We start from the raw sequence: 26,984 nt of genomic DNA on the forward strand, positions 1-26,984 counted from the left end.
CATTCTTTGGAGAGCAATTAGGAACTGTTTTTCATTTCTTCTGCAGCACTCCACTCCCTTATCTCTGCAAACAATTGCTCAAAGGTCAATACAACTGTTGGAAAATACAAATCAGAAGTGAACAGTGTAAACTTACATTATTTCACTCTCAAACAGAAGTTTCAGAGACTTATAACTGAAAAAGATCACACTACTTATGGTTGTAAAAGAACGTAGCTTCTCACCCTGAAACACCAGAATTTACTCCAGGTCCTTTAGGAGTATCTGGTGTTACAGCAAACTAAATATGGCCTGAGAAGGACTCCATACTTCTATACTTGAATCCTTGTGGATGAACTGTAACCTAGCTTAACAGACAAGATTGAAAACCTAACTTAGAAGTATGCGTCTCTTACAATAATCGAGTCTTGGCCAATTCCAGCCGCCACACTTCAATCACTCATAGACTGCTAAGTGTTCAAATAAGGCCAACGCCAACCTGTAACCAATCCAGCTGTTTCTGTACTTCACTGCCAATTTCTGTACCTCATTTCCCTTTTTTTGTCTATAAATCTTCCACCACGTGGCTCTGCTGGAGTCTCTTAATCTGCTGTGATTCTGGGGGCTGCCCAATTCGTGAAATCGTTCATTGCTCAATTAAACTCCTTTAAATTTAATTCAGCTTAAGTTTTTCTTTTATAACTGGTAAACAACTGGAGACCAGGTAGGGTCTAAATGCTTTATTTATCAGCTTAGTCTCCACCTTAGAAGTGACAAACATTCTCCGTTTGGCCAAACTTCGGGCTCCTGGGCCTTCTCCTAGGACCATCTGTGCATCTTCTTGTAAAACTCAGTTTCAGCAAAGAACCTTGTTAAGGCAGTGTAGTGAGAATCCCTCACCCTTGATGGGGTTCCTCATCCTCCACCACCCCCAGGTGATGTCTGCTATCCTGGCCTATCTTCGTCTAGAATCCTGTTGTGTTGGTTTAGCCAGAATCTCCCTTGCCCCTGATATTTCCTCTTAGTAATTTTCCATCCACTGACCGACTTCCACCCCTTGGCTATAAATTCCCACTTACTCATACTGTATTTCTATTTGAACAGGTAAGGGAGAAGGGAAGAGTACGTAGGACACACTCAAATGCCTTATCCTCTAAAAATCACTCAGGAATCTTTAGCCTTAATTTCCCAGCTTTTGTCCTTTACACAGTTACAGATTTTCCTTGCTCATAAACGCTGTAGGTCTTCCCTGCTTAATTGGAAACTCCTTGCTCACAAAATGATTCACCCCCATTCCTAGAACAGGGCTTGGCAAAGCATAGGCTCCCAATAATGAATGAATGGATTTGTAGAAGAAAAGGTTTTTTCTTTTTCAGCTGTTACTACAATGGTCAACAATAACGACAAAAACCACTTAAAGTTGGACAGACGTCTACTGCAACCAACTCTCAAAAAGTCTAGAACAGCGCACTACGCCCCGCCCATTGGCGAGAAACGGAAATACCCGCTTTCGAGAAAACCGGAAGTGCGTGGTCACGCCCCGCGCATGCGTGCATCGGGGCAGCTCACGCTTCCTAAATCCTGTCATCCAGTGAGAAAGCAGGGACTCTTCGGCCTAGGCAGCCGGGACCCAGCCAGCCCTGCGCCTCGCGCCGTCGCGCATGCGTCCTGGGTATGTCCACTCGCAATAAGGAGGGGCGAAAGGACATTTTTTTTTTCTTGCTCCCGCCTCTTTTCTTCCCCCACCTGCCACGTACAGAGCCCAAGTTCTCGCTAGGCTTGTTGGGTCAGCGCGATTGGCCGGGGCCCGCGCGAGCCTGCTAGCGAGGTGCGGCGGTCGCGAAGGGCAACCGAGCGGGCCGTGACCACCGCCTCCCCGCGACGCCCCAGTCCAGTGGCCTCGCGTCCGCCCATTCAGCGGAGACCTGCGGAGAGGCGGCGGCCGCGGCCTCTGCAAGCCGGTATGGCCACTGGAGACGGGGGTTGCGGGCGCTCTGTCCGAGGAGGCCGGGAGACTAGGAGGCGCTGGGAGGGCCTCGCTCGAACCGCGCGGCAGCTGGGGTCGGAGGCGCTGTGGGAAGGGGCTGGAGGGAGGAGGGGGTGGGAGGGAGGACGAGGCCGGGGGGGAGGGCGGGCGGGGCCTTGCATGGGGGGAGGGGAAGGGAGGTCGCGGAGGGGGAGGGGAGAGAGGCAACCCCTGGCTGCGGTGGCCAGGAGGCGCGCCTCGGGGGCTCCGGGAGGGGAGTGCGCCAGCTAATGCCTTGGTGCAGCCTGCCTCCAAGCGTTTGGATTGAGAGGAGAGGGGCTTTGGGAGGTTTGGGGCGGCCGGCGCCCAATACCCGAAGGAGCTCGGAAGGGTGTGGAGTGGCGCCTACGGGAATAAGTTGATTGGGGTCACAGAATCGGAGCCTAGTTCCTTGGCTAAGTCAGCGCTTAATCAAGCGCCAGCTGGAGGCCCAGCCTGGTTTATAGTGATGATTCTAGCTAACTTTAAGAGTTTGCTTTGCTGGACACTATAGTAAGTATTTTGGATGCACTATCTCATTTAATCATCACAAGGATTCCTCCAAATTCAGATGTTGTTTTCATTTCGAATGTGATGAAAGTGAGCCTTGGAGGACTTAAGATCACATAGCTAGTAGTGAGAATCTTTACCGTCTTGCTGCGCTGCCTTTGAGGCAGGGTTTGAGGCCTCTTGGCATTCTTTAGAATAATTACAGGTTGACTTGGCTTAGTATTTCTTGAAGGAAACTGCTCCCCTCAGGAGGTGCTTAAGCCACAGCCTCTGAAATTGAGCAGGGTCTTACCCTTAGAGGTAGTAGAACCAGAAGTTTGTCCGCCGAACCTAGAACCTGGTTCAGGAGGCAGGCTTTTTATATGACCTTGGGCATGTCAGATTATTCCCAGTGCTGAGAAAAGTGTACCTGGTAGAGGGTTATATTATACAAGTTAGAAGCCGAGTCATTTCTGGACTTCAGAGGGGGCGGGGCAAGGACAAGATGGGAGAAGAGCTTGTCGTAGGGCTCCTACTGGCAGTTCTAGGAACTAGTTAATACCAGTCTCTACTTTGGAAGAGAAAATGAGTACCAGAATTCTGTATATGAAGTAATGTTGGGTTGGGATTTCCCCTTGAAGGGAAAGTTTTGTTGCACACTTACTTTTGAGATACTTTTGTGTTTACTCTGGGGAGATGACTGCAAGAGCAAACGACAGCTTTAGGAAAGAAGCACTGGTTCCTGGCCACAAGATGTTTACAGTCAATAGGAAACACAAAAAGTGAATTTGCAGGTAAACACGGCAGATAGAAAGTATACGTGACTCAATTTTTTTTTTTTTTTTGAGACGGAGTCTGGCTCTGTCGCCCAGGCTGTAGTGCAGTGGCGTGATCCCCCGGCTTACTGCAACCTCCGCCTCCCGGGTTCAAGCGATTCTCCTGCCTCAGTCTCCTGAGTAGCTGGGATTACAGGCGTGCGCCACGACAACTGGCTCATTTTTGTATTTTTAGTAGAGACAGGGTTTCACCCTGTTGATCGGTCTGGTCTTGGACTCCTGACCTCGTGATCTGCCCGCCTCGGCCTCCCAAAGTGCTGGGATTACAGGTGTGAGCCACCGAGCCCGGCCCTCAAATTTTAAATCCATTGAAATTGGGCAACAAACCCGTACCCCAGTCAGAAGGATATACCATCAATTATCTTCAAAGCTGGAATTTTTTTCTTAATTAGGAGTGTGTCTGATGGAAGTCACTTCTAGCTACATAAAGAAGGTACAGTGTGAGGGGTCGGATGTAAAAACTGATCTATATTACAGCTTTCTTCTCCCATAATTAAAAAATTTAAACAAAGTCTTTAAATTCTATATGTCAGGCACTTTTCTAGGTGCTGCTGGGAATAGATAGTACCAGCTCACTGAAGCTAAGCACTGGTTCCTTTTACATTATTGCTGGTTTACACTTCTTGTAGGAAGGAGAAGGTAACAAATACATTGATTTATTGAAAGGTCTTTATTACTCTTAGGCTGCCAGAGCAAGCAAGATGGAATATTTACCATCTTGGTGAAGTAATTATACTTTAGAGTTGGCACATAGTAGGTATTTAATAAGTAGTTCCTGAATACAGAAAGCATTGCAGAAGGCATTGCAGAAGGCGAAGAGTTGGTTGTGTGGAGATTTCTGTTAATCACTGTCTTCATGAGAAGTCCATTGTGAGAACTGGCAGATAAAAAGCTAACTGTATTCTTATTTTGCATTAAGATAAGCATGGCATCCCTAGAGTGGAATGCAGTTCACTCTATTCTGCATTGACCTTAGAGTGTTATATTTAGTTTTAATGACCCATTTCATTGAAGATTTATTAATAAAATATCTGTTGAGAGCATGGTGAGGGGTCTAGAGATATTAATTTAAGGACTAGTTAGATGGAAGGACCTAGCGTATTTATATGAAGAATAGTAGGGCATTAATATATAATATTCATATAATAGGATTCATGAAAACTTTTTTCAAGTACTTGAAGGGTTGATATGTTGGGGGAGTAGGTGAGTGCTTTCACATACCCCGAAAGAATAAAGAATAATTGCAGAGAAGTGTGGTGTTAATGAAATAACAGATTTAAGAGGAGGAAGCAGAAAGCTGCTAGTAGTAAGGCGGGAAGTTGAAACTAGAATGTGGCCAGTAGTAGTTTGTAGGATACCTTGAAAAGTCTCAAGAGATCATTTTCTTGGGGCAGGAGGAGGAAGGAGTTATGCTTGGAAAATGTTCAGCGATTATAGATCACATTCAGGAACATCTTGGCCTTGAGAAGAAGAGATATTAATCCATTATTTTTCCCTTTATTTAACAGCTGTTGAATGACTGTTGTCTGCTAGGCACTGTTGTAGACTCTGGGAATATGGAAAACATAATCGTTTACTTCCTACCATCAAGTGGAAAAGACAATAAAATGTTATAAATTTTTAATGTCTGGTAGTGTTAAGTGCTTTGAAGAAAAATAAAGCAGGATAAGAAGATAATGCCAGGGGAGCCATTTTAAATTAGATGGTTAGGAAAGATCTCTCTCAGTTAACACTTGATAAGGAATCTGAATCATATGAGGGGTATCAGAAAGGGTCAAGACAAAGGGAAAACTTAAAGTATGGGAATAGCAGGGGTGAGTGAAGAAGAGAGGTAGGAAATGAAGTTAAATACTTGGCCAGGGACTGGAGGCCAGATGATTTTATAGGTCTTGCTTTTTGAGATGAGAATGCATTGGAAGGTTTTGAACAGAATGATACTAGGTTTTACTTAACAGTGTTAACTCTGGTGTTCTGAGACTAGATTAAAAGTGGGCAAAGGTAAAAAGCAGGCAGACTGGTTAGGAGTCTTTTCCAGTCATTTAGGCAAGTGATGATGGTGGCTTGAATCAAGTTGATAGCAGTGAAGTTGGACCCCAGAGTTATTTTAAAGGCAGTGGCAACCATATTTTCTTGGCAGTTTGGATGTAAGGTTTGAGAGAGAGAGATCAACCAAGATTTTTTTGTCTTATACAACTCGAAGGAAGATAAAGAAGCCTCTAGGAGAGGTAGGTTTTAGGTGGAATATCAGGAATTTATTTTTAGATATATTAAGAAAAATCTAAATGGTCATGTCAGATGAACAGTTAAATATGAGAAAAAATAATAGTAGACGTAAAATAAAAGCTTATTTTATTATCCCTACAGTAAAATAATGTTGCCTCCAGACCATTTTAACATAAATATGGTAACATGGGGATAATGAATCTTTTGGAGGCTAGAGTTTCTTAGCATCTAATAGTAGCTTTGCTCTCAACTTTTACAGTATGTTTTGTTGTTTAATTATCAAAACCACTTTTATCAGTCTTTCTCTAGAGTTGTATATATAGAACATCCTGGAGTCCACCATGAACGGACAGTTGGATCTAAGTGGGAAGCTAATCATCAAAGCTCAACTTGGGGAGGATATTCGGCGAATTCCTATTCATAATGAAGATATTACTTATGATGAATTAGTGCTAATGATGCAACGAGTTTTCAGAGGAAAACTTCTGAGTAATGATGAAGTAACAATAAAGTATAAAGATGAAGGTAAGAGTGTTTTTAAAGCTATTTTTTAAAGTCCTTTTTTTTTAAAAAAAAAAAAAAAAAAAAAAAAGAGACAGAGCCTCTGTTGCCCAGGCTGGAGTACAGTGGTGTGATCATAGCTCAGTGTCACCTCAAACTCCTGGGCTCAAGCAATCCTGCCTCGGCCTCCCAAAGTGCTGGGATTACAGGCATGAACTGCCATGCTTGACCTTAAAGTCTTAAGTATTGTATGTGTTATTTTGCCCATTTTTATTGGACTCTTTCCCATCCTCTCTTCACGGTAGTTGAGACCTCACTTTCTTGTATTGAATGTGATGTTCCTATAGTTACTATAATTCTCTTATCAGTTAAAATTAGCTAAGTGGGGCCGGGCGCAGCAGCTCATGCCTGTAATCCCAGCACTTTGGGAGACCGAGGTAGGTGGATCATTTGAGGTCAGGAGTTCAAGATCAGCCTGGCCAACATGGCGAAACCCTGTCTCTACTAAAAATACCAAAAATTAGCCGGGCGTGGTGGTGTGTGCCTGTAATCCCAACTACTCGGGAGGATGAGGCAGAGAATTACTTGAACCCGGGAGGTGGAGCTTACATTGAGCCAAGATCGTGCCACTGCACTCCAGCCTGGGTGACACAGCAAGACTCCGTCTCAAAAAAAAAAAAAAAATAGCTAATTGGTTTATTAGAAGGGAATTTTAAGTGTTAGAACATTTTCACATACATTTTTTTACAAGCATTATTTTCTCCTTTTGTCCATATAATTCTGGTTTCTTTTAGCTTAAAAAAATTTTTTTTCTATTCTTATTTCCCGAAATGAAAGGTTTTAGTATGTATTGAATGAAAAAGGATTTCATGGTCAACTAAGTAAGGGAAAGCTGGTTTAAACAAAGACAAGAGTGTTTCTTTATTGTAGGAGTTTTCAGATTATGTAATATGCTTATATACATTTTCAGAAGTTAGTGGTATGCAGTGTTGCCAGACTCATTTGTTGACAAAATTATCTTTATGGAAATAGGTTTTGAATGAAAAATGTTTCGGCAAACACACTGAGTAGAATTATAGTAGTAGACTGTATTTCCTATTCTTTAACCTGCCTTCTTTGTTAACATCTCTGCTGAAATTTTCTCTTTAGGTGGTTACCAGTGTTTTTTACTGTTGAACTTACTTGCAGTGTATTTAATCTTGACCTCACTGTTTAGCACTGCTACCCACACCATCCTTGTTTTTAAATACTTTTACCTCTTAACATCTCTGACACTGCTTAACCTAGTTTTCTTATCACTAACAGTTTTTTCTCTGTCTGTGTTAGGGTTGGGCTTAAAGTAATGCCAGCAGATATAATAGAAATCTTAAAATCTGAGTGGTTTAATAGTTGAGAAATCTTTCAGGGATCCAGGTTGAAAGAAGCTGTTACCTTCAACACATGGCTTATAAGCTCACCATAGGCATTGACATTGGCAGGCAGATGAGTGAAGACAGAGTATGAAGAATCATATGGGAGATTTTACTCACTAGGCCTGATGGTGTTGTATGTCATTTCTGCCCTTATGACATTGGTCAGTACCCAGTTACATGGCTCTGCTAAGATGCAAATGGGTTGGGAAGTATAGTCCCTGGCTGAGCAGCCACTTAGCACAACTTATACTGTGGAAGAGAAGTGTAAATCACTGGTGATCAGTTAAATTGACCATCTAGCTAAAGGTATAATTCTCCTTTGTTTTTGTGGTGTGTAGTCTAAGAATACCCAAAACAAATTTTTGAGAGTTGCCCATGTTAAGAAACAATAAAGGATAGTACTTTTTTCCTGTTTTCTTATGCTTATCATACGTTGATTTGCACCTCTGTGACTTTGAAATGTGTGTCTTAATTTGATCAGTGAATTTTTTTTTTTTTTTGAGACAGGGTCTCACTCTCATCCAGGCTAGAGTGCAGTGGCATGATTATAGCTCACCATGACCTTTAACTCCTGTCCCCAAGCAATACTGCCAACCCGGCCTCCCAAAGGCATAAGCCACCATGCCCAGCCTACAATTCAGATTTTTAACTTTTTTTTTTTTTTAGCAAAGTCCCAAGAGTACTTTTTTTTTTAATTTTGTTTTAATTGACAAATAATAATTGTACATATTTATGGGGTACATAGTAATGTTTCATTACATATAATGGGATTAGATCAGGGTAATTTGCATATCCATCACCTCAAATATTTATTTCTTTGGGTTAGAAACATTCAATATTCTCCTTCTAGCTATTTGAAATTATATAATATGTTATTGTTAACTGTAGTCATCCTATAGTGCTATAGAACACTGGAACTACTTCTTTCTAGTTGTACTTTTGTGTCTTTTAATAAATCTCTCCCTATCCCTCTTTTCCCCTACCCTTTGCAGCCTCTACTGTCATCTGTTCTGCTTTTTACTTGTATAAGATCAACTTTTTTTAGCTTCCACATATGAGAGAGAGCATGTGGTATCTTTTTAACTTAATGTCTTCCAGTTCCATCCATGTTGCTGTGAATGACAGGACTTCATTCTTTTTTATGGCTGAATTGTATTCCATTGTGTATATATACCATATTTTCTTTATCAGTTAATCTGTTGTTAGACACTTAGGTTGATTCCATATCTTGACTATTGTGAATAGTGCTGCAGTAAAATGTGAGTGCAGATTTCTCTTCAATATACTGGTTTCCTTTCCTTTAGTTAAATATTCAGTAGTGGCATTGCTGAATTGTGTGTTAGTTCGATTTATAGTTTTTTGAGGAACCTTCATACTGTTCTTCCTAGTGGCTGTACTGTTGACATTCCTACCAATAATGTGTAAGAGTTCCCTTTTCTCTTCATTCTTGCCAGCATTTGTTATTTATCTTTTTGATAATAACCATCCTAACTGGGGTGAACCTTGTGGTGGTCTTCATTTTTCTGATATGTGTGCATTTCCCTGATGATTTGTGATTTTGAGCATTTTTTCATATATTTATTGACCATTTCTATGTCTTTTTTTGAGAAATGTCTGTTCAGATCATTTGCTGATTTTAAAATTGGATTGATTGTTTTTTAGCTGTTGAGATGTTTGAGTTCCTTGTATATTCTGAATATTTCATCCTCTGCCAGATGAGTAGTTGTATTTCCTCCCATTCTGTAAGTTCTCTTTTCACTCTTGATTGTTTCCTTTGCTGTGCAGAAAAGTTTTCCAGTTTGAGATAATCATATTTATTTTTGCTTTTATTAACTGCGCTTTTGAGGTCTTATTCATGAAATCTTTTCCCGACCTATTAAAGAGGTTATCCTTTTCCTAATGAGTGGTCTTGTCAAAAGTCAGTTGGCTATAGATAACATGGATTATGTTCTTTTGTTCTATTGATCTATGTGTTTGTTCTCTTGGTCAATGGGTCTGTTTTTATGTCAGTTCTGTTGGTCTGTGGGTCCGTTTTTGTGCCAGTCCATGCTTATTACAGCTTTGTAGTATATTTTGAGGTCAGTAAGTGTGACGCCTTCAGCTTTGTTCTTTGCTCAGTATTGCTTTGACTGTCTGGGGTTGTATGTAGTTCTGTACAAATTTTATGGTTTGTTTTTAAATTTTTATGAATAATTTTATTGGTAGTTTGATAGGGATTGAATTGAATCTGTAAATTGCTTTGAGTAATTTTGTCATTTTAACAATATTTGTTCTTATATACAAATGATGTCATTTGTAATGACATCAATGGGATGTCATTACATATGTATGCTCTTTGGTTTCTTTCATCAGTGTTTTTTTTTTTTTTTTTGTAGAGGTTTTTCATCTTCTTGGTTAAACTGCTTCCTAGATATTTAAAAAAATTTTTGTAGCTGTGGTTAATGGGATTGCATTTTTTATTTTTTATTGTATGTGTATAGAAACACTACTTATTTTTGTGTACTTATTTTGTTTCTGGCAGCTTTATTGAATTCATTTATTGGTTCTAAGGGTTTTGGTAGAGTTTTTAGGTTTTTGTTTATATAAGATTATGTCATCTGCAAACAGGGACAGTTTGACTGCTTCCTTTCCAATTTGGATACCTTTTATTTTTTTCTCTTGCATAATTGCTCTGGCTAGTACTTCCTTAACTGTCTTTTTTTTATTTTTTAATTTTTTGTCTTGAGACAGGGTCTTGCTCTGTCTCCCAAGCTGGAGCGCAGTGGTGTGATCATGGCTCATTGAAGCCTTGAACTCCTGGGCTCAAGCAGTCCTTGCAACTCAGCCTCCCGTGTAGCTGGGACTGCAGGCATGTGCCACTGCACTCAGCTTCTTCTTAATGTTTATCAAAATGGGGGTCTCACTGTGTTGCCCAGGCTGGTCCTGAACTCCTGGGCTCAAGCGCTCCTCCTGCCTTGGCCTGCCAAAGTACTGAGATTACAGGCATGAGCCAGTGTGCCTGGCCTTTAACTGCCTTTTTTCCCACTTGAAGATGCTTTGCCTTTATCTCAAACCGACCTCATTGATTGGCTTTCTCTTAACTACTGTTTAGGGCAAAGGTCAGCGAACATTTTCTTTAATAGATCAGAGAGAATAAATATTGTAGCTTTGTGGGTCACATAAGGCCTCTGTCTCATCTTTTTTTTACAATGTAAAAACCATTTTTCATTCACAGACCTATAACAACACAGGGATTTTGTCCGTTGGTCACAGTTCATGGACCCTTAGCTTGAGGTGTCCTCGTTGTAGTTTGTCTTCCACATTTAGTTACAACTTTGTATTTCATGGTTTTTTTTTTTTTTTTTTTTTTTTTTTTTGAGACAAAGTCTTGCTTTGTCGTTCAGGCTGGAGTACAGTGGTGTGATCTTGGCTCACTGCAGCCTCCACCTCCCAGGTTCAAGTGATTCTCCTGCCTCGGCCTCCCAAGTAGCTGGAATTATAGGCACACACCACCACACTCGGCTGATTTTTGTATTTTTAGTAGAGACGGAGTTTCTCCATGTTGGCCAGGCTGGTCTCGAACTCCTGACCTCAGGTGATCCGCCCACCTCAGCCTCCCAAACTGCTGGGATTACAGGTGTGAGCCACCGCACTTGGCCAAAAAGTTTTTGATTGTTTTGATTTGTGTCCGTTAGATTCTGTTAGTAGAGTGGAGGAATGGCTTAGGTAAAGTTCCTGCCATCAGAGATACTCTGTTTCTGTTGTAGGATTCAGAAAAGAAAAAAAGAACAGGAAGTTTTCTTCTTTTACATACATACTTTATTTTCTTTAAAAAATGTGTTTATGAAAGTTGAACATTAAACAAGTATGTTATGGGAAGTGGGTCTGGCTATAAGGAGCTAAAAACAGTTATAAAATTCTCAGTTTTGTCATCTTTGTCCAAAATAAATCCACCTAATTAGTGTTAAAGTAGGTGCAGCAGAGCATCCCAGAAGTAGTCTTGTGGCCTCCCCAGGACAGAACTCCTCCCCACCCAACTGTTTGTGAAGACACCCTGCAGAGGTCCCTGATGAACTCCTTGTCTCTGGCTGCTTTTCTGTTCTTGCTTTCTTTAGAGAATGTATTTTTCCCTTAGCCCTTTGAAAGCTTTTGAGACACACAGTTGGTATGCCAATTATAGCATTCTTTATCCCTGAGATCTGGGGGATTTCACGGTCATAAATACACACTGTTTTGAATATATAAATATTTTTCTGGGGAGAGTTGATTGTTTTCATCTTAATATCAAAATGGTCAGTGACCTGAAAGAATTTACTGTCTATCCATTCATTAAAGCAGTTTTGCAACAGTAGTGTTTTACTCTACCTATGATTAAGATTTGAACTTTGGGAAACTTTTTTATTTCTTGGTAAAAGATGTAAATTTTTTGGAATGAAAAGATTTCAGTCTAAACCAACAATTTATGATATTGCTGTCTATGAATCTCTTCCTAGTGACTAATAAATATTAAGGCACTTAATGGATTCACTTTAGCTGTATTTTTTCATGTGGATATGTGTAAATACCTTGCCATAAGAGTAATAAGCAAAATTGATTTAGTATATTTTTGAACAAATGCATTTTTGCTAGACAAACCTTTAAAGTTTAAGGTTTCTATGGGAGAGTCCAACTATGTTCTACAATCTACATTTTGGATTTTTAATTTTTACTAGTTTACTGCTTATACAAATTTGAAAATTTAAAAAATTAAAAAAAAAACAACCTTTTTTTTTTTTTTAATTCCAGATGGAGATCTTATAACAATTTTTGATAGTTCTGACCTTTCCTTTGCAATTCAGTGTAGTAGGATACTGAAACTGACATTATTTGGTGAGTAGTAAACTTTCTAATGAATTTACTATTTTATTCATTGTATTTTAAAGATGTTTGGCTTTTTTCCTTTTAAAGACTCAGGTAAGCAATAACTTATTCAAATATTATTACATTTATTTGTGTTCAGGTAGTTGTTTTAGATTACTTGAAGCTTATGGCTGTGTATGTTTTTAAGAAAATGATAGAAGTTTAATTCAGTAAGAACAGAGTGTTAAGTATGTTTTTTTTGAAATCAGGTATAACTTAGGTATCCCTGGTGCAGTATTATAGTTTTAATTTAGCTGTATTAGAATTTTTAAATTGTAATTATCTTCCTTCACATTACAGTATGTTGTTACTTATTATCAGGGCTTAACATGTAAGTCTGATACTTGAAACCAGTAGTCGCCAACCTTTTTGCACTGGAAACTGGTTTCGTGTAAGACAGTTCTTCTATGGAAGGGGGCAGGAGAAGGTTTGGGGATGAAACTCTTCCACTTCGCATGTGCAATTCACAATAGGGTTCACACTCCTATGTGAATCTAATGCCACTGCTGAACTGACAGGAGGCGGAGCCCACCACTTAACCTTCTGCTGTGCTGCCCAGCCCGGTTTGGTTCCTAACAGGCCACAGAGCAGCACTGGGTTGGGGACCCTTGCTTTAGACAGTATTTCCCAAGGGGTACTTAAAGATTAAAAATAGTTCTGATAAAAACCAATAGAAGACTAATTTTAATCTTTTAGATTTTTTCTTTTAGATCTTAATAGATATGCAAGGCAGAACTCTTAAGGGACAAGATAGAAAAGATTACAGAGTTAAATGGTAGTGTGATTATGTGAAAAATAAAATGTGTACACTTTTTCCGGCTGTTTTGTTGTTTTGTTTAGCATTTTATTTTTTTTAATTTTGTTGCATGAAACTTAGAGTTCAGTATGAAATATGATCATGGTCTATTGATTTAATTTGTATCTATTTCATCTCCATCTAGGAAGGATGAATATGAATAATCAGAATTTAAATGTTAATAACAAAAACTGTTTAAAATTATTTAAAATAAAGGTATCTTTTTACAGTATTGAATGTAAAATACTTAACTATTGACTAGGCATAAAGCAGATTAGATAATCTGAAGACCCTTACTTTAAACAGGATCTGCTAGATAAACTTACAAATGTGTTTTTTGAATTCTGTAACTCAGCTTGCCCAGGAAAGTAAGGGAAATATCCAGGGAACAAAAAAGTAGAGGGAACTAAAGGCCTGATGTGCCAAAAGCTGAAACTTGGGGTGTTCTTGGTGGTGATAGTAGAGATTTTAGCCTGCATAATTTAAGGAATTGCCATCTGGTGTCTACATGGTGTAGGCCCTTGGTCCTAGTCCCTCAGTAGGCCATGCTTTCAAAAAGAATATTTTAGAAAAGACTACCTTGATACAGGGAAAGTCAAGGAAGCTTAACTCTTACACCTTGGGCCATCAGGGGCTTGGGAAGTCTCCCTTCAGGATTCATAATTGTGGTCCTTAGGTGAGTTGGGTTTAAATTTAAACTATCCATGTAGTTTGGTAACTCCCAAGCCCAGATGTTACCATTTTAGAAAAATCTCAGAAGAAAGGCCAAAATCTCTCTTGAGGGGTATATTCTCAATCCAGGTCACATAGGTTTCTCACAGACAAAACCGTAAGACACATGAAGCTGTCATGTAAGCAAGAACCACTGGACACAACTAATAGCAGGATTAGATTTTCAACAACTTCAGTTAAGATATGTGATAGTCTACAAAATTAAAAGTTATTTAAGACATAGAAGAAGGAATAAGAATATAAAAGCAGCCAGCCGTGGTGGCTCACGCCTGTAATTCCAGCACTTTGGGAGGCCAAGGCGGGCGGATTGCCTGAGTGCAGGAGTTCGCGACCAGCCTGAGCAACACGGTAAAACCCTGTCTCTACTGAAATACAAAAAATTAGCCAGCTGTAGTGGTGCGTGCCTGTAGTCCCAGCTACTTGAGAGGCTGAGGCAGGAGAATTGCTTGAACCTGGGAGGTGGAGGTTGCAGTGAGTCGAGATCGCGCCACTGCACTCCAGCCTGGGTGACAGAGTGAGACTCCATCTCAGAAAAAACAAAACAAAACGAGAACGTAAGAGCAAGATGCTATTGTATTATGGAAAAACAATAAACAGATTTTATAAAGAACTTAAAGTAACTTGGAAATGAGAAATATAATCATTGAAATTAAATACTAAGTGGATAGGTTAAACACGTTAGTCATAGCTAAAAAGAGAATTAGTGAACTGAAAAGGAAATCCAAAGAAATTACAGAGTAAAGCACAAAAACACAGGCAAAAGAGAAGTTGAAAATGAGAACATCCAGAATATTTCTATTCAGAGTTTCAAGAAGGAGAGAATGGGAGAGTGGAAATACATTGAGGTAATAACTAAAGAAATTTTCAGTTATATAAAAGCTATAGACCCTCAGATTCAGAAGGCACGGGGAGCCTTGAGCAGGGATAAGTAAAAGTAAATCCCCACTGGACATATTGTCATGAAACTGGAAAATGTCTTAAGACAGAGAGATTACCTTAAAAGTAGCCAGAGAGAATAAGACTGATCACATATGAAACAATTAGACTGTTAGTAGACTTCTTCATAGTAATAATAGAGGCTAAAAGACAGTATTATCACAGTTGCAAACAGTAAAGAAAAATAACTAGAAAAGTAGCATCCTATACTCCACTAAATTTCACGAATGAGGAGAAGTAAAAATACTTTGAAAGACTGAGAATTTACCACTCGTGGACCCTTGTTAAAATAATTTTTTACAGTGGTCTTCATCAAGAAGGAAATTTAGTCCAGAAGGTGGTGAAAGATGCAAGAAGCAATGTGAGCAGATAAACTGTTGCTTGGTCCCAGGCCCTCAACAGGCTATGCTTTCAAAAACTATTTTAGAAAAGCTTTTCCATTGATACAGAAAAAGTCAAGGAAGCTTAACTCTTAAACCTTGGGCTGTCAGGGGATTGGGAAGCACCAATGAAATTTATGTGTACGTTTTAATGAGCATTGATTGTTACAAAATTAATAGTCTTAGGGAATAAAAACAATTTGGGACAAAAATACTGGGCAATAATATGTAAGAAAGGAAGGGATGATAGGAATAAAAATATTTTAAGGACTTATTTGGGAGGAACATTGTAATTACCTTTAGATTTTTTTAATTGCATACTACATATGCAGAAGTATGCATGGTGTACATGTAAGAGTTATAATTGAAAAATTAGACATTGTCAGGAAAGGAGAAAAAAAGAAAACAAGGGTACCTGTTCAGTTCAGTAGAAAGTGGTGGCGGAATAAAAGAGGTAGAAAGCTCAATAGATAGAACAGAATACTAATCACAGTACACAGAAATTGACTACATATATCGGTTAAAATAATCTCTTAATGGAATTTTTAAAAAAATCCAGTTCCATGCTACTTCCAAGAGACATAAAAGATTATTATGCAAAGCTTGAAAGTAAAGGGCTAGAAAAAGAGACTAGACAAATGCAAAGAAAGCTGGTTATTAACAGAATAGACTTATATAAAAACTTGAGTAGTAATAGTCACTTTATGATGATAAAAAGAATAATTCACTAGGACTATATAGCAATCTGAACACTTATGCATGTTAGCTTTAGATGTTTTCCCCTAAGAAAAATTGACAGAACAAAGAGAAATCAATAAATTTACAATTATGGGACAGCCGATAAATCAAGCAGGCTCAAACAGCGTTGGTCTTGTACATCTAGCAGTTAGGGAGAAATACAGTTTTGTTTTTTTTTTTTTCCGAGTACTCATAGTGCATTTTAGAAGTTGACTGTAAATCAAGTCTTCCAGAAAATCCCAAAATGTAACAGATAATTAGATATCTTAAAGGTCATATTCTCTGGCTTCTTTAGAGACCATTGGACAGAATATGTAACCCAAATTTCCCTACTTTTGGAGACAAAATATGGTTTTAAATAAGTCAAAGAAGAAATAATAATGGGAATTATAAATAAGTAGATAATGACTTCTATGTAACCAAGTTTTTAGAGAATGCTAAAGCTGTACTTAGAGTAGTACTTACAGCCTTAAATACTTTATATTAGTAAACTGGATTGGAAATTTTTGAGCAAGGTATTCAAACAGTTACAAAAGGACAAACCTCAAATAACTTGGAAGGAAATAATAAGAGCAGACGTGAACTAGAAATTGGAATTGTTAGGATCAACAATTTTGAAAAGATGCAGTTGGCAAATCTTTATGAGGATTAGTTAAGGAGAAACAAGGCACAAATAAGCAATGTTAGAAATGAAAAGTTTATAGTAGAAACTTTAAAATTTTATATATACCATGAATTCCTTTATTTAAATTTGAAAACTCAGGTGACATGGACAGTATCCTAGGTAAATTTAATGTACTGTTTCAAGAAGTAGAAAAATTGATTGCCCCAATTAACATTAAAGAAATTGGGCCAACTATTTTACCAAATACCTAAGGAACAGATGATTCTAAATTATACAAACTATTCAAGAGCATAGGCAAAGAGGGAATATACACTAATTCATTTTGTGGGGTTAATATAACATTAACATGAAAACCAGCAAAGGAAAATGCAAACCAGTGTCACGTATGAACATAGATAGAAAATATTAAGTAATATTTACAAATCAAACTCATCAGTGAATATTTAAACACACCATTGTCAAAATTGCTCACCCAAGGAGTCTAAGATTGCTTTAAATTAGAAAATCACATACTATTTTCCATAAAACAGATTAAAGGAGAAAAACTAGATCATCTCTAGATAAAGAAAAGCCATTCATATCTCAATCATGTTGAAAAGTCATAGCAAACTATGAATAAAAGGGAATTCTTTTTTGTGAGGCAGAGTCTCTCACTGTTGCCCAGGCTGGAGTGCAGTGGTGCGATCTCAGCTCACTGCAAGCTCCGCCTCCGGGGCTCACCCCATTCTCCCATCTCAGCTTCCCAAGTAGCTGGGACTACAGGCACCTGCCACCACGCCCGGCTAATTTGTTTTTGTATTTTTAGTAGAGACGGGGTTTCACCGTGTTAGCCAGGATGGTCTCGATCTCCTGACCTTGTGATCTGTCTGCCTCGGCCTCCCAAAGTGCAGGGATTACAGATGTGAGCCACCACGCCTGGCCAAAAGGGAATTCTTTTACCTCATATGGGGGCATTTATTATGTAGAACAACTGCTGTATGCCTAATATAAAAGGATTATAAATGTAACTAAAATACCTATTATAATTATATACAACAAAAGATACTTGGGATAAATCTAACATGGCAAGATTGTTTTGGATGAAACATAAAATTTTTTAAAATCAAGTAGGGGAATGGGTTTTGAGGAAAGGTACTCTGGGAGATTTAATTATGTCTATGCTGTTTCATTTCTTAGTGGTTAGGAGCAAAGATGAAAAAAATACTAAGGTTTGCCCAGGTGCGGTGGCTCACACCTGTAATCCCAGCACTTTGGGAGGCCGAGGTGGGCAGATCACGAGGTCAGGAGTTCGAGACCAGCCTGGCCAACATGGCGAAACTCCGTCTCTACCAAAAATACAAAAAAAAAAAAAAAAAAAAAAAATTAGCTGGGTGTAGTGGTGCGTGCCTGTAATCCCAGCCACTTGGGAGGCTGAGACATGAGAATTGCTGAACCTGGGAGGCAGAGGTTGCAGTGAGCCAAGATCAGGCCACTGCATTACAGTCTGGGTGACAGAGCAAGACTCTGTCTCAAAAAAAATATAAATACATATTAAGCTTTAACAAAGATGGGTGTTTAGTAAGTTTATCTTGTTGTGTGCTTGAAATGGTTCATTAAAGTCTTATGATTATATTCACACTAATGAAGATACATTATTATGTGTGCTAGGGTTCTCCAGAGGGATGGAACCAATAAGATACATGGGAGTTTTTTAGGGAGAATTGCAAGGTGATTACAAGGCGAAGTCCCGTGATAGGCCATCTGCAAGCTGGGGAAAGAGAGAAGCTGATGCTGATAGTGGCTCAGTGGCTCAGTCCAAGTCCAAAAGCCTGAAAACCAGGGAAGCTGATAGTGCAGCCTTTGTCTGTTGCCAAAGGCCTGAGAGTCCCCTGGGAAGCTACTGGTACAAGCCCTGGAGTCCAAAGGCCAAAAAACCTGGAGTCTGTTGTCCAAGGGCAGGAGGAGTGGAAGCAAGCATCTGGCATAGGAGGGAGAGCGAGCTAAAGACCCAGCAAGCAAACTTATCCTACCTTCTTCTGCCTGTTTTGTCATAGCTGCACTGGCAGCTGATCGGGTGGTGCCCACCAACACTGAAGATGGGTCTTCCTCTTCTGGTTCATTGACTCAAGTGTCAATCTCCTCTGGCAACACCCTCACAGACACACCCAGAAACAGTACTTTACCAGCCATCTAGGCATTCCTCAATCTAATCAAGCTGACGCCTAATATTAACTTAATTAATTTAAACTTAGCTAATTTAAACTTTTAATTGAGTATAATTTGGAGCTTAGTGCTCTTAAACCCACTGAGTAGATAATAACAGATTATAGGCCATACTAGGAATGTAAATGCAAGGTTCTTAAAAGTTCTGGTAAGATGTATCAGTGTGCTCCAAAGACCACCAGGAACACACCTGTAGTTGAATGAAGTTGGGTTTACTGACTTACTGCAGCAAGGGAGAATGAATACCACGGAGAACAATAGGATGTCTTACAAGTATGTTAGAAAAGTATTTTTTTTTTTGGGCTTGGGTTTGTGTTACCTGATTTGGGATAAGGTTCAAGGAAGTAGAGCTTTGCTCTGCATTGGATGCTCTCAGGAAGTAGAGATGATTCTATGTTTGGGTATCTTATCAAATCTTATCTAGAAGGTGAGAGGAATGAATCTTACTAAATCTTATCTGGAAGGTGAGAGGAATGAATTGAGGCTAAAGCTGCAGTTGGTAAAGTAGTAGCAGTTACTCATATTAGCCAGGATAAAAGGTTGTTTGGTCATTTTTCTGGTGTGGTCAGTGTTCTTGTTTTTGTCTGGAGTTTTGACATGGTTATGGACTGTTGATCTATCACAGATTATAGTCTTGTGTGATGTTGGTGTTCTTTGAAATATTTATGTTCAACGGGAGAACACCACAGCCTACCTGTGAGTGCCAGGCCAGCTTCCAGCAACACTAAGGCCTGTCTTACTGTACCAGACCAGTTTCTGGCTGCTAGGAGCTGTTTTTCTCATCAAATATTGGAGAAAAAACAGTAATACCAAGTGAAAACCAATAATTGATGTAGGTAGGAGATTGTATTGAACTTCATAGCTATGCAGGGAGTATGTGAATTACTGTGAGTTTTCTTCTAAAAGCTTATAATTGGTGGTTTGATTTTGAAACATGTTTAACAAAGAATCGCCCTGAACTTTTATTTTCACGTAGATGTCCTTTTCTAATTAGGTGCTTCAGGAGTTTGTATGTATGTATACTGGCAATGCGCAAAGCATTTTAGTTTAATTTTTGAACGCCTGTCTTGGGGTTTGCAATCAGAGCCTTGTGTCACTTTCTTTTCTTTTTAAAAATAACCTGAGTGGTGACAGTGTTTGTTGCTGAATGAAGGATTTCATTTTTTTCAGTCAACTGAAAATCATTTGGACAAAATGAATAATAAGTGAAGTAATGTTGCTTTCATTAAAAAATCACAACCAGAGATTACCAAGTAATCTCTGGCATTTTGTGGCTTATATACTGTTTCTGGAAGTAACTGCTTTGAAGGACAGTCATGATGTAGATAAGTTCTGCATATATTTTTAAATTTATATTTATTTTTTAAAATTTTTTGAGACAAGGTCTCCCTCTGTCATCCAGGCTGGAGTGTAGTGGAGTGATCTCAGCCAACTGGACTTCCCCTCCTGGGATCAAGCAATCCTCCCACCCCAGCCTCCTGAGTAGCTGGGACTGCAGGCATGTGCTGCCACACTTGGCTAATTTTTTAAGGTTTTTGTAGAGATGAAGTCTCACTGTATTGCTCAGGTTTTTCTTGAACTCCTGGGCTCAAGCAGTTCTCCCTCCTTGGCCTCCCAAAGTGGTGGGATTACAGGTGTGAGCCACCATGCCTGGCCCTGCATATATTTTTTTAACGATTTCTTTTAAGATCAGCTATTTTAGTTAGCTGTTTTTTTCAAGACAAAATTATGCAAGAGGGATAACAGACCTATCAGTCATGTTATATCTTTAAACATGTATAGAGTAAGGTATTTTTGTATTATTTTAAGAATAGCATGAAATAAAATGAGCTTTTTAAGTTATATAATTTTTATTAAATTTAATAATTTCTATTAAATTTAATAAATTCTATTTAAGAACAGCATGAAATAAAGTGAGCTTTTGAAGTTATGATTTTTATTAAATTTAATCATTTCTATTAAAAAGTAGAGCTCGGATTTTCCTACCAAACCTTTTTACCAGTAAGGTCATAGGCTATAGGTATGGCATCAAGAAAGACTGATAATTCTGCTTTTTTTCCAAAATAAGTTATTAGCCATAGAGAATTCTTTTTTTTTTTTTTAAAAAGTTACTCCATTACATTGATATCTTGTTTTTGTTTTTTTAAAGGAATTGTATTTATTTTTCCTTGTTGCATATTATTAGTATACTTATTCATGAACTTCTAATTTTAAGCAAATAAATGTTTTTATTTCAGTTAATGGCCAGCCAAGACCCCTTGAATCAAGTCAGGTGAAATATCTCCGTCGAGAACTGATAGAACTTCGAAATAAAGTGAATCGTTTATTGGATAGCTTGGAACCACCTGGAGAACCAGGACCTTCCACCAATATTCCTGAAAATGGTAAACCCTGAATCCATTGTATTCTGACTTATTGTTCTTACGTCTTTTTGGAGGTTTTAAAAAACTCTTTTTAAGTAGGAGAAGGATGGCACCCCCAATGTCACTCTTGTTTCTTCCTCTGCCTCTCTACTAGTATTTATGTCTGTGTTCCTAAACTTTGCTGTTCATCAGGATTACTAGGAGGTTTCGTTACACCAATTTCTGGATCTCATCATAGACCTACTGGAGTGTAGCACCTGGAAATCCCATTTTTAAAGTGTTTTTTGGGTGATTCTTTCGCAACTAGTCTTAGACTTTTAGATTTGTTACACAGGTCAGTTTTCAAATCCTTTTGACACATGAACCCTTTTTAATAGATAAGTAATGGACCTTGGGAATTGAAAATCATTTCATGAATAATTACATAGTGTTGGAAGTATTTTCAACTAAAAATCACTTAGATTAGTAATGTTCATTAAAAATGGTATGTTGTAAAGTTGAAACACAGTTTTTAATAATAAAGAAAAACTAATTTTTTCCCCATTGTATAGATGACATGTACTGTTTGTGTTAAGATAAAGCAAAATGTGTCAACATTTGGAACTGACATAATTTTGGGACCAAATGTATTTTAAAATGTGGACTGAACTTTAAGTATGTGTTAATGACTTGAAAGTAGAGTTAAAAAACTGCTTTCTTCTTTTAAGATTCTTAGATGTTGCATTTAAAGAAAACTCTTATTATTATTTTTTTCTTTTTACAAATTCTTTGTTTGCTTATAATTTTCATAGTTTAAAACTGTCCATATTGTGAAATAGTAATTTAAAAAAAGTCTAGACTGGATGACTACATATAAAGGGCTTAACATGAGATAATTTTTGTGGATAAATGGCATGTATTCTATTTTTGGCCACTGAATATTTTGGAAGTTTTTGTTTTCTATTTTTATTTTAGTTACAGTTTAAATAAAGATGTATTTTCCATCATTTCTCTCTTCCTGTCTTCTAATAGTCATATGGAATTATGTTAATGATAGATGTTTAATAAATATTTGGTGATTGATTATTTCTAGTTCCACTTCTATTTCAGAACATAATGGAGATTTGCTGAATACTATAATGAGATCCTCTTGGTCACTTTATGATGAAACCTTTTATATTTCAGGTCAAAGAAGGTTGCCTATTCTGAGCCCTACCTCTCCAAACAAAAATTTCCAATTTTAGATCAAGAATCAATGAAAAAGTTAGACAATTTTTCCAGAAGAATTCATAGATGCTGACACAACATTTGCATATAATTTCAGGGGATTTAACCATCTGCAGAATATTAAGTGTAGATGAGAATTTAACCAGTATAGCCAATACTGTTCAGAAATTAGCTACAGTGGCCCACATTCTACTCTAAGGAATGGATTTATGAGTTTTTTGCTTTAGGTGAAACTTTTTCCTCACCTCTTTCTTGCTACTGTTTATACTTTATTCTTTGTTTCTATATTTTTTATACATACTGTTAGCTTTTTACCTATGTTAATGTAAAAGGTGTTAAAATTGGTTTCTTCTCTGCATTTTGGAAATCATGCCATATGTTGTTTTCTTGTATGGCCATTTTCTAGTTATTGTGTCCTGTCTGACATATCTGATGATAAGATGATATAAGAATAATACAATCTGCATTATATTTTTAGAGATAGTTGTTATTTTTTTAAAAAACAAAAACAACAAAAAAACCATACATCAGAAACTGAAATCTAGTCCACAAAATGAAATTGCCAATCAGCTATCAGTGCTATTTAGAACCTGTGGCTTACCCTCACCAAGAAATGTGGCCACCTGTGGTCTTCAGCTCTCTATTACAGCGGTTCTTGGATGCTTGTTTTCCTTTAAGAGGCAAATGATGTGTAAACTACCTTAGATAGAAGATTGACCTGTTGCAGTATCTCCAGCAGCTAATGGAGCAAGTAGTAGGACGTATAGTATGTTTCCTGATGGTTTTAGTTTGTGATAAGTGAAAAGAGGCATAGGTAGTGAGATGTGAGGGGAAACAACTTGTAAGACTGACGTGGTATGCTCTTGGGATTAGAGGAAGGAAGTTGGTAGGGAAGATAGATAACTGGTAGACATGTTTTAAAGGAATACTTCTAGTAGTTTTCTTTTTCCAAACATTTAGAAAATATTAGGGTAGCCTGGAATGGTATGTTAGGAATGAATGAGCTGCCAGCCAGTGTGTGCTGTGGGTACTTATATTCGGTTTAGCACTTAACATTTTTTTCAGAAGATACATTTTGTATTGATTACAGGGGTGATCTAAGAACTGATGTTCATTTACTTGCTTGGTAACAAAAGTGATAATCATTGTCCCTTAATTGAGTAAATGGTTAGCAACAGTCTTTTTGTTTACTTGTTCGTGTTTTTTGTTTGTTTCTTTTGATGTCTTTTGTATCTTGGACTTGGATTCCTATTTGTAAAATGTATGTTAAAATTCTTGAACTCTTTTTCTTTCACAAGACAGTAGTATAAATGCCTGTGGAATATCTTAGTATCCTGAGAAGAAAAGCATGATTTTAAATTTAACCTGCTCATAATATTTGACATTTTGTTTTTCTGTTGTTGTTTTAAACATTTTATTATAGAAAAGTTTAAGTATATAAGAAAGTAGACATTATAATGAATCCCAGAAACCCACATCCAGTTTCAACAGTTACCAACTTATAGTATCATATAATTACACTATACACACTTCTGCCCCTCCTGTTACCCAGAGTGGAGTACAATCTCAGCTCACTACAAACTTTGCCTCCTGGGTTCAAGTGATTCTCATGACTCAGCCTCCTGAGTAGCTGGGATTACAGGCATGCATCACTGTGCCTAGCTAATTTTTGTATTTTTGGTAGAGATTGGGTTTTGCCAGGCTGGTCTCGAGCTCCTGACCTCAAATGATCTACCCACCTCGGCCTCTCAAAGTGCTGGAATTACAGGCATGAGCTGTTGCACCCGGCTCCCCTCCTGTATTATTTTGATGCAGATCCCATATACATCATTTCATCTGTAAGCATTTTAATAAGTATTTTAATAAGTAATACATATTAAAATAGAAGGTAGCAAATTCAAAAATGTTTTTAATGTGCTATTTATGGAAGATTATGAATTAATTATGGTTGGCTTGATTTCCATGTAATTTAATAGTGGACCAGTAGACAGTAGAAATAAAATGTAAAATTTGAGATTATAACCTTAGTTCAGTTTCTTTTTATAAAATAAAGCCTTAGTTCCTATAATTATTATTTCCAGAGTGCCCAGTGGGTATCTGATACTAGGATATAGGTTATTGGGCTCCAAAAAAACCAAAAAAAGTAAAATGTTTCTCTTTATCAAGGAGCTTGTATTTTTTTCATCTAATGTTTCTTACAAAAGGAGGTAAATAATTTTTTTGGAAAGCTTTTGTTCATCTTCTGTTTCTTTTCGCCCTCTTCTCCCTGTTACTAGAAGGAAAAATATAAAAAAAATAAAGGAATTAAAATGATCTGTAATCCTATATTCCGACATACTTAACATTCCAGACTATCATTATACACCTGCATTATTTCCCTTGTACTTTTAGGCCTTACTGAATATAGATAAAAAGGAAACAAGTTTTTGTTTATTCCTCTATTTTTACAGATACTGTGGATGGTAGGGAAGAAAAGTCTGCTTCTGATTCTTCTGGAAAACAGTCTACTCAGGTTATGGCAGCAAGTATGTCTGCTTTTGATCCTTTAAAAAACCAAGATGAAATCAATAAAAATGTTATGTCAGCGTTTGGCTTAACAGATGATCAGGTTTCAGGTAAGTTGGTTTCCAACTCCTTTACACCCTTCGTTTCCCTTCATCTTTCCGTTCTTCCCTTTCCTTCTTTCTTTAATTGAAGAATAACTTGGATATGGTGAAGTGCACAAATCTTAAGGGTTCTGCTTAACAAATTTTTACATATGTGTACACTTATGTAAAAGACTAACTAGATTAAGATGTAGATGATTTCCAGCACTTCAGAAAGCTTTCTTATGTCCTCTCCCCAAGAGTAGCACCCTCCCCCTTAAAGAATAAGCACTGTTGGGTTCAAGTAAATTTTTGAAAGTAAAATTTAGAAAGTTTTTAAAAATCTGAACTATTTTATAATTTGATTAGTTGCAGTATTTGAATTATATTTGATTTGTCTTTTCTCATCTTAGAGAAATTGAAAATTAAATGTAGATTTTCTTGTTAAATTGCTTGAGTATACAGTGGGTTTTTATGTAAATAAGTTTTTAACCTTAAAGCAGTACCTATATTGTTTTATTCTGTTTAACTTTTGGTTATAATTTCTTCATTATTTTTTCCTGCTTTTTCTCTTTTCGGATTCTAATAACACATACATTGGAGAGCTTGATACTGTCTCATGGGTCATTAAGGTTCATTTTTCTTCAGTCTTCTCTCTGTTCTTCAGGTTGGGTGATTTCTGTTGAACTCTTCAAGGTCGCTGTGATTTCTAATATGCTGTGGAACCTTTTTAGTGAATTGTTTAATTGTGCTTTCAGCTCTAGAATTTCCATTGGGTTTTTATAGTTTCTGTTTTTCTGTTGAGATTCTTTATTTTACATTCATTAAGTCTATATTTTCCTTTAATTGTTTGAATGTATTTATGTTTGATTCTTTAAAAATATTTAGCTGCTTTAAAATGTTTATCTGCAATATCTAACACTTGGACCCATTTGGAGTCAGTTTCTATTGACTGGGTTCCTCTCCCCCACACACACTCCCCCCAACTCCAGTAGGGTCACATTTTTCTGTTTCTTTGCCTGTCTGATAGTGTTTGGTTGAAAACTAGACATTCTGGTTAATATGTTGTAGTGACTTGGACTTATATTCTTTTGAGGATTTTCTGTTATTGTTGATCTAGCAGGGAGTTGATTTGTATGGACTTAACATAAATAACAAACAGAAAAGCGCTCTCTAAAAGAAAAAGGTATTTGGGAATAGAGCATTGCATTGAAAATATGCATGCCATAGTAAACTATGTGCATATTCAGTGAGGTAAAGGCAGACAAAGGTTTTTAAAGGAAAAAATGAGGAGAATATATAATTGTTTTGAAATAATTATTGTTGGCTACAAAGATCATTAGCAAGAGTGATGCCAGTCTGAGGTTGGACAGGCAGTTTCTGGGCAGATGTCCTCACAGTCACAGAAGTTTTTTTTTTTTTTTTTTTTTTGCAAAGTTGTGATGGCCTTTGTGTAGGCTTGTGGTTTTTGAACTCTTTTGTGATAGTTTTTGCAAGAATCCTCTCTTCATGGCCTTATCAGAGTTTTTAATATTTTTTAACATTAATGACTTCATTTTGGTTTTGATAACTTTCACATACTCAAAACTGCTCCTTCTTTCTCCCTATGGTGTATAGCAGCTGATATGTATGCTCAGTCCTTTCAGCTTGCTCTAGGTGCTGCATTTTTCTCTGAGCCTTCTTGAGATATCCTCCTCTGCTCTCCCAGCCCTATAGTCAGCTGGGGATTTGGGCAGAGTGTATATACCTAGATCTTGGGTCTTACCCTTTCAGTAGCACCTTCACTTCCGGGATTTTCCTCCTAAATCTTCAGCTGCTTGTCCAGCCATAAGGTTGTTAACACTGTGGTTTTCTGCCATTGGAGCTGCAGAGGTCAGCGCTTTTAATTCTTATCCATTCTAATTTTATTGGGGTAAACTCCTCTGGTTTCTGATTGACTTTCAGTTATTTCAAATAGTTTCTTTTGTTTTGTTCATGTTTTTAGTTGTTACCTGGGAGAGAGTTTATCTGATGGATTTACTTTGCCTTTATCAGTAGTTGGAAATGTGTACAGTCCATTTTGTATTTCTTAGAGACTTTCATGGAATTACTCACAAAA

At 37.6% G+C, this 26,984-nt stretch overlaps 1 protein-coding gene across 10 annotated transcripts in view; it reads left to right on the top strand.

The window, feature by feature from the left end:
• TFG (trafficking from ER to golgi regulator) overlaps positions 1–26,984 on the top strand; it is a 42,311-nt gene that overhangs the window by 1,062 nt on the left and 14,265 nt on the right. For 2 of the 10 annotated variants that reach the window (XM_001145321.5, XM_009446006.4), the window contains exons 3-7: positions 1,356–1,651; positions 5,831–6,057; positions 12,210–12,293; positions 20,970–21,116; positions 24,752–24,916. In XM_001145321.5, coding sequence (XP_001145321.1) covers positions 5,874–6,057; positions 12,210–12,293; positions 20,970–21,116; positions 24,752–24,916 — 580 coding nt within the window. In that variant the 5' untranslated portion in view covers positions 1,356–1,651; positions 5,831–5,873. Of the gene's footprint in view, positions 1–1,355; positions 1,941–3,169; positions 3,268–3,706; positions 3,743–5,830; positions 6,058–12,209; positions 12,294–20,969; positions 21,117–24,751; positions 24,917–26,984 lie in introns of those variants that run through there. The other 8 variants (XM_009446007.4, XM_063806942.1, XM_054682101.1 and 5 more) reach the window with 6 other exon arrangements.

This window comes from Pan troglodytes, chromosome 2 (genome assembly GCF_028858775.2).
Source record: "Pan troglodytes isolate AG18354 chromosome 2, NHGRI_mPanTro3-v2.0_pri, whole genome shotgun sequence".
NCBI classification, from domain to species: Eukaryota; Metazoa; Chordata; class Mammalia; order Primates; family Hominidae; genus Pan; species Pan troglodytes.